Source organism: Euleptes europaea, chromosome 1 (assembly GCF_029931775.1).
Source record: "Euleptes europaea isolate rEulEur1 chromosome 1, rEulEur1.hap1, whole genome shotgun sequence".
NCBI classification, from domain to species: Eukaryota; Metazoa; Chordata; class Lepidosauria; order Squamata; family Sphaerodactylidae; genus Euleptes; species Euleptes europaea.
The window spans coordinates 142,409,229-142,417,717 of record NC_079312.1 but is presented as its reverse complement, the minus strand read 5'-3'; the positions used below and the strand labels follow the sequence as shown (position 1 = coordinate 142,417,717).

Sequence of the window (8,489 nt, the reverse complement as noted above, 5' to 3'; positions counted from 1 at the left end):
TGGGTCCCATTCAGGAGTAAAAAAGTCAACAGCATAAAAACAAAATTGAACACATAAAAGAGCAAAGACATGACAGGAAAGCACAATGATCTTTTCACTTTCTAGCTTTATTTGACCTGAAGAAATAAATGAAAGAAAATGTGACAAATCTGGGTGAGAAAAACAAACAAAAAACCAGCACCATTCTGAAAGGTGTGGAAACTCATGGCTTCTTGATTAACCCAGGATGAAGTCCAATTCATGTTGGGCATTTAACAGAAGCTAAAAGTAAAGACACTATACAACTTGCTGGTATATTTTTACCTGGAAATATTTGAGATTTGAGGGCAATATTTTTTTTTGTTATGTTGTGTCCTTTAACCCAGTGGTTTTCAAATTACCTTCCTCAAGGGAACCCTTTCTACATTGACTTCTTTGTAACATATAGGAATTCCTTAGTAAAGAATTCTAGGATATGTTCTAGAAAGCGATCTCACTTCATGCAGGGCACTGGCTAGGCCTGCTACAGTCATTGTGCATGAATTAAGAGCACAATACAGAACATGTATAACAACATTCCACTACTACATAACAGGACAAACCTGTAGTGGTGGAAATGCTCTCTTTCAGGTAAACCAATCTGCCATTATTGTTGGAAGCCAGGAAAGGGTGGGGTATACATCAAATAAAACAAATAAAAATAAATACATTACTGCTCTTCCAATTAAGAAACCCTTATAAACTTCGAAGTGACAGTTGAAAACCGCTGCTTTAGTTAATTCCATTCTGTTCCAATATTGGTCTTGATAAAACAGAAAAGCAGAACAAGATAGTATGTATGTGTCTTTTATTGAATTAGTCTTTGTGATGGCATTTTCAAAGTTGAGATGTTTATACAGGTCTGCTTGTGGAAGATGGGTTTAAAATTATAGCACAATTTCTGGGCTACATTTGTCTTTGATCTGATAGAAATCAACCCAAAACTGCTTTATGATCAAATTTTTAGTATTTTCTCATGGTCTCCCTGGCTACGATAGGACAGTGAGATTATCACAATGATTCAAAACACTTTTCTAATCTTTTGCATGAAAGATGACAAAATGGTACTGATGTGGAAGCACTGCAAATAAACCCAAACAATGATGGATCAAATAAGAGAGACAGAAGTTGTAGAACTGAACTAGCCTGGTGGAGAAATAGGTGGGCTGTTGAGATCCTGTAGAGAACTCACAAGACCTTTCATGCCACTTGGTTGCACATAAGCCTCTGCAATGTTTCAGATGCTTATCAATCCAGAAATACTGCATTTAAGTCATATTTTATGGATTCTTCTCACTCTGTTCAAGATGGAGATAAGAAGTTCCATTTTTTCAGCACTTCTAGTCTCCAGGGTTATCAGACATCAGCTGTGGGCACCAGTCCACATACAAGGAAGGGGTGTGGGACTATCCATTCCAGTCAGCAGACTTTCCATACTTATTGCAAGTGTGTTCCAGAGTGGGGGAAAGGCACATGCCTGGCATACCCAGCTCTGGATCTCCAACTGATGTTTACAAACTGATACTAGAGAGGATATAAAGGATACTTTTCACATATACTGGTCAGTGATGAAGGGAAAGAAATCCACATTTTGCATTTCAACCTCCCTGCCCAAAGCATTCTCTTCTGCTGCCAAGGCATTCCCTTTCCATGTAGTCACTGCTTTTGCCATTGGATGTACATTCAATATCTCTTCTCACAATCATTTTATAGTGACATGGGATGAGCCTTTGTGGTGGTTCTAGCCTGTGGCAAACTGTGAAAACCACTGTCAAACACAAGATGCACACAGCTGGTTTGCCATGGGCTGGAAGCATCTTAGAGAATAAGCAGGCTTGGCTGCTTATTGCAACCATCATAAATGGCCATGAGAAGAGGCCCTAAGTTAGCTGTGCTACAAGAATGGTAAGGAAATTCATTCCCAACCCTTCCCCCAGGATTCCTCACACACTCTTGAAGAGGCTACATTCCCAACTTCAGGGAAGTGTTTTCACAATGAAAGCCAAGTGTCCATTTGAGTTAGGAACAGGGTAAAGGAGTGGATGTCCTTCATTCATCAGCTTTAATGAAAAACCACATGGTTATTCAAGAATCCTGAGTACCCATAGCATCCCCTTTAAAATAAGAGACAGCTGGTGTAGTGCCAAAATCAGTTAGATTTTGGGGGCAAACAATACGGAACATGATCAGCAGCAACAGAAGCTCTCTACCCTTTTAGTTGCCACAGTTGGTATCAGTTTTAACCACCTGATGGAAATGTGGTCAGAATAATTCTAAATTAGTGGAAAGAGCTGAGAGACCATGTAATAGGCTATTACGACAAGTAGGTGTTCTTGTTGCCCTAAGTTATACCTGGAGATCAGCGTCACCTTAAACAGTTATAAAAAATTTATTCTGGCACATGCCATTGAACCCATATTTGTCTTTAAGATGCCACTGGACCTCTGTTTTATTTTGTTGCTGTAGCCCCAAGTCATAGATAATGGTACTAAGCGGCTAATACTGGCAGGTTGCTATTTTTTGGTGCTGTACTGGAGCAATCCTCTATACAACTGAGCCACACCCCTACAGGATATGCATATCTTGCTGAGATGAACAAACAGATGGGCAGCTGAGTGCTTTAGATTTCTTAGAAATTTTCATATTTATATCAGATACATAAGATATACTCGTGTACTCCCTGTTAAAGAAATAGGACTAAAAACTGCAACCGCTTAACAATCACTACAACCGCTTGGAATCCCTGCATCACCCACAAGAATACATTAAAGAGAAGGGGAGGGGTGGAGCTATATCCTTTATCTATCCTACATGCAGGTATGACAGGGTGATTACAAAGAATTAATTAGTAACTAATCTGAGCAAAGTGCTTACTCTTATGTAGGAATCCCCACTATCCTCTATCGTGTCTGAACATTATTATAGGCCTTTGCCTCCAACTGAGAAAAAAACCCTCTTGGCAATGGGCAGAAGCTATAACAGGGAAAGTAGATTCAGTTCTGCCTTCAGATTCACAGTACATTTTTTTCCGCTTTCTTCCTCCATCACTTGCAGGCAGTGAGAGAGGAAAGAGCCAGTTGCCATGGTATCTCGATTTTTGAATTTTTGTTCTAGGAAGGGCATTTTAGGCAGTTTATAGAAAACATTGTTTCTTTGGCTTGTAAAATGAGCCTATTTGATATGGGAAAAGTCATTGCAAGGCTCACATTGCAACTCTTCTGCCATCTCAGATTCTATCAGCAATCAGTTATGAAGTGACACTACTGTGGATGCCATGGCAACAACATACTCCTGAGGAGAAGGGGGAAATGGATCACTAATAATGAAACACTACTGCCACCTGTAGGAAGGATGGGAGAAACGCAGCCTAAATCCCACCATCGTCCACATAAGTGTGCTTGGCCTTTCCCCGTGCCATGTGATTTACAGCCTCTGGACCCCTCCATAACAGACAAGGACATCCTATTTGAGCATGTGCCTACGGTCCAGCTTGCTCAGAACCTGAGTGATATCCACAAAGAGTTCTGCTTCCTTAGCCTTCTCTTCTTCTTCCCGTTGCCTCAGGATGACAGGGCTGAGGCTAGAGCGGAGCTGTCTGCGAGCAAATGGATTAGAGCTAAAGAGAAACAGAAGGAGGGGGAGAGAGAGAGAAAGAGGTTTACTGTGGATGGCAGTGAATAGCAAGTGAATCTGAGGCCAGGCAGAGAAGCAAGGCATTGAGAAATAGCAAAGCAGCTTTGTGTCTTACCACCTGTTTACAAAAGCAATTGTCCTAGGATAACATCCCCTACACTCATTAATTTGTTTAAATATCAGAGATGAAGCAGAGAGTGAATGAAACTGAAAGGGAGACAGCAGCTTCTGCTAAGGCTGGGACCTCTGACTTGCCTCTTTCAACTCAGGGTAAAGGCAATTCCAAATTTTACATGGTGTGCATTTGCTACCCAATCACCAATACATTAGTATTACCTCCCTCAATGTGAGATGTGCACGGGATATACATATATGGGTATACATACATCTTTAAAATGTACATGGGCCTGAGACATCTGACTAGGACAGGATCCCCAAGATGTGTTCAAATGGATATTTATAGATGTGTGAACAAGTGTGTATGCTGTCCACACATTACATGTTGATGAGAAGGGGAGATGACGTAAACATTAGTGTACAGGCAATGTGTACATTTGCCATGAAAAGCTTCTGTAAATGCTCAGGTCACCAAAAGCATGAGGTTCTGATGGGAAATGGTCACTATTTTATAAAGAACAATCAGACCTTAACAAAACCTGCTTGCCAAAACAGCAAGCAAGTAGCTGTGGTTGAAACATTCCAGAATTCCTTGACTGGGCAGAAAGAAACTAACAATTATGAGATAATTCCAGAATGTTGATTGTGCAAATATAACTTTGATTTCATCCCTCTGGAATTAATGAACCCCCTTTTCAAAGTATAATTACTAATTCTACAAAACTGTGTTCCTAGATCCTCAGAAAACCTTCAGGATTTACAACAGACATTCTTGGAATTACAATGATGTAGTAAGGAAACAGATCAACAAAGCCTCAATGATGTCAAGAGATAACCTGTTTGGCCCAAACAAACAACAGCAGAACTCAACCGGCGGTCACATACAACTCTCAGCTCAAACTGATTCAATGCATCATTACCAACCTACAACCTATGCTGGACAATGATACTCTACTCTCACAGGTGTTGAGAGGCAAACCTTTTCTTGCCCACAGACAGCTTCCTAACCTTAAACAACTTATCACCCACAGCTATACCCTTCCAAACATGGCACGGACTCTGGGACCAGGGCCTGTAATAAAACCAAGCTCTATCCCCATATCCACTCTGACAACACAAAAACTGGATTTAATACCTGCCATACCATCTCAGGTTCATTCACTTGTTCATCTTCCAATGTTATATATGCCATCAAATGTCAGCAATGCCCTTCCACTCTCTACATTGGACAAACAGATCAGTCTCTATGCAAAAGAATAAATGGACATATATCTCACATTAAAAAACTGCAACACCCAAAACCAAGTGGGAGAACATTTTAATTTTCTAGGTCATTCCATTGCTGACATAAGAGTGGCAGTCCTCAAACAAAGAAATGTCAAGGGAAAATTACAATGTGAGATTAACTCGAGTTAATTCATAAATTCAGAACAATGGAAACCCCCCTCCCCGGACTGAACAGTGACATAGGATTTCTCCTTTGAGGGCAAAGGACATCTTCAGCAGAGGGTGCTTTCCATCTCGTGCTCAGGGAGAGGCAGGATTCTAAACTTCTTCTTCCTGTCCCCTGAGCTGGGACCGCCCTCTCTGCTCCAGTTTTCCTCTTGCCTTAGAGGGAGACAGCAGCACAGAGCCATAGCTCTGTAAAATGAGGGAGATAGAAACTTCTAAACTATACTAATATTAATTCTACTATTACCATCTATCAGTATTCTTCCTACTGTTGCCTTCCTTCTATCATTCTCCCATCCCCTTTACTGAGTCAGGCAGTCTTTCCTTTCCCTGCTTCTCCCCCCTCCCCTAACAACACAATGGCAGATCAGGATGAATACAAGGGGGGGTAGAAGAAGAGTTAATGTCGGGGGATGAATAGCATGTGGCCTCTCTCCCCAACGGGGACAGCCAGCACCCTCTGTACCTTGCAGGTGCCTGAGTCCAGAGGAGGAGAGCGAGTTTGAGGTGATTGCCTCCAAGTGAAGATGGCCACCAATGGCAGAAAAAGAAGGAGCAAAAATAGCATGCGCAGAGCAAACGGCTGCAGTTATGCCTCGTTTGGCCCCTAGGGGAATTGAGGGAGAGACAATGGCTTCCCGCGCTGGATCAACTCCTGAATCGGGTGGCCTTGCTGAATCCTTAATGTCGGGCAGGCAACCGGAAAGAAGCATGCTGGATCTCATGCGTTTAGCCTTAAGGGAGAAATTCGCCTATTTGTGTGTGTCCCGTCGTCGTCGTCCCCACTACAGCATCTGTGGATTCCAGGGCCACCTCACCCTTTTCACATATGGCCTCTAATTATGCGGGCAAAACCGGGGGGACCTATCAAGCCATGCATTTTCCCCTCGCAAACACAAGGTCCCCTCCAGGGAAGCCAGGGAAAGCACAGTTAACACCAGACCCTAGCTGACTAAAGCGGCCAGAAAAGCAGCTCCTCAGGCTCCTACTCAAAGTAATAGGGAAGACTGCCCTCATTCCTCTTGTCAGTCAGAGGCAGACAGGGAGGAGGGAGAGTTTTCCTCCGAAGGAGAACAGGAAGGGGAAGGAGAACAGGAACATCAATCTCGCTTGTTTGTTGGGGAAGACTACCAGACCATGTTATCAAAGGTGCTGGCTGCCCTGGATCTCCATGCAGATGAGGAGACAGAGGCAGTTAAGAACAAATCCAAGTTTAGAGGGAACAAGGAATTTTTCTCTAGATTAAAGTCACAGCCCAACACCATCCCTTTCCCAGAGTACTTTGAGGACCTGCTCAAGGCAGAATGGGAGAAGCCCACCTCAAACAGGCAGTTCCCAAATAGCACCAAAAACTTTACAATTTAGAGCCTAGAGCCATGGATCTTCTTCAGGTCCCTCTGGTAGAAGCCCCAGTGGCAGCACTTCAGTCTGTAGGTCTGATATCTGAGGACGGGGCTGGCAATATCAGGGATCCCTTAGATAGGAAAGCGGATTATGCAGCAAAAAAGGCACACGAGGCATCAGCACTCTCAATCCAAGCCTCGACAACTGCCGCCCTATTCGCCAGAGCTGGTATTATGTCGACCAGGAAGTTAATAGACCTGGTCCCACAGGATAACCGTATGGTAATGGACGGCCTGAACCAAGTTCTCAAGGCTGTTTATGGCGGGTGCCACCTTGGACTCGATGACTTTTTCTGCAAGGTCTCTAGCAGCCTCTTCTGTTTCTAGGAGGGCTCTATGGCTTAGGGTTTGGCCTGTGGACCACTCATCCAAGGCCCTCATCTTAGAATACCCCTTTGAAGGTGGTAGACTTTTTGGCCAGAAGCTAGATGAAGTTCTAGTAGAAACAAAAGACAAGAAAAAGGCAATGCCTAAATACATTAAGAAAGAAGGGAGAGGTTCTTCCTCCTCCTTTCGTCCATTCAGAACCTTCCACACTCTGGCCAAGTCTAGACCAGATAATAGAAGAAGTTCCTGGCCAGGGGGAAAGGGCTCCTTTCGTAGAGGACTTAAGTTCTCCAGAAACACTCAGTTTCAACGGCAGGGAACTGACAAATCTGGGAAGTTCTCAGAGAGACAGGACAAACAATGACTACAGCTCTCCTTAGGTGGGGGGAGACTTCTTGAATTTGCAGAGGTCTGGAATCTCTCTCAACCAGACACCTGGGTCAGACAGATTGTAAACCTAGGTTACTCAATAGAGTTCAGAATCCCTCCACCGGATCCAGTTTGTCCTATCCCCACTGTCTCCAAATCGGGACAAACATCTTTGGAACCAATTGGCAATACAATATCTGCTGGAGATCAAAGCCATAGAACCAGCTTCAGAGCAGCATGCAGGGGTTTACTCTATCTTCTTTACTGTTCCAAAATGAAATGAAGACTGGAGGGCCATATTGGATCTGAAGTACGTAAACTGATTTGTGAAACAAAAATGGTTCAGAATGGAGACCCTCCAATTGATCGTCGAAGCGTTGAGACCCCAGGCCTTTTTGACATCAATGGACTTAACAGAGGCATATCTGCACATTCCTATAAGTCCACCACACAGAAGGTACCTGTGATTTGCTCACGGCCAACTACACTATCAATTCAGAGTGCTTCCGTTCGGGCTTTCCTCAGCTCCGAGGGTCTTCACAAAGGTTCTCATCACCTTAGTGGTGCTGCTAAGGGAACAAGGAATTTGTTCCCTTACCTGAACAACATCTTAGTGAGCGCTCCCTCGGAACATCTATCGATCCAAAACACATCGGCAGTAATAAACCTTCTGGAACTTCACGGCTTCCTTGTGAACAAATCCAAAAGCAATCTGACGCCATCACAATCTCTTCAACACCTGGGGGTGATATTGGACACCGAGCAGAACATGCTGTTTCTGCCCCAAGACAAGATCACCACAATATCCAACCTCGCAAGACAAGTCAGCAAAGCCAAATCAATCTATATTATGACGTTGGCACATCTTCAAGGCCTGTTGGTATCTTGTATAGGAACCGTACCTTGGGCAAGGCTGCATGCGAGACAACTACCATGGCTTCTAAAGCCACATCAGCTACTCATTACCCAAAAAAGGAATGTCTGTGTTACCCTGAACGACATAGTCAAGCAGTCTCCTGTGGTGGACCAGGCGTCACAACCTCTCCAAAGGTCAAACCTATATCTAGACATCTACAACACAGATCTTCACGGATGCAAGCCTAGAAGGCTGGGGAGCGACACTTCGTCAACGCCTTGCCCAGGGCAAGTGGACAAACAGAGAGAGGAGGA

At 43.7% G+C, this 8,489-nt stretch overlaps 1 protein-coding gene across 1 annotated transcript in view; it reads right to left on the bottom strand.

Annotated features, from left to right (window-relative positions):
* Positions 1 to 3,441: 3,441 nt before the first annotated feature.
* Positions 3,442 to 8,489, bottom strand: part of RGS9 (regulator of G protein signaling 9) — a 49,672-nt gene continuing 44,624 nt past the window's right edge. The window contains 1 exon segment of the mRNA XM_056848812.1: positions 3,442 to 3,634. Within this exon segment, the coding sequence (XP_056704790.1) occupies positions 3,442 to 3,634 (193 nt within the window).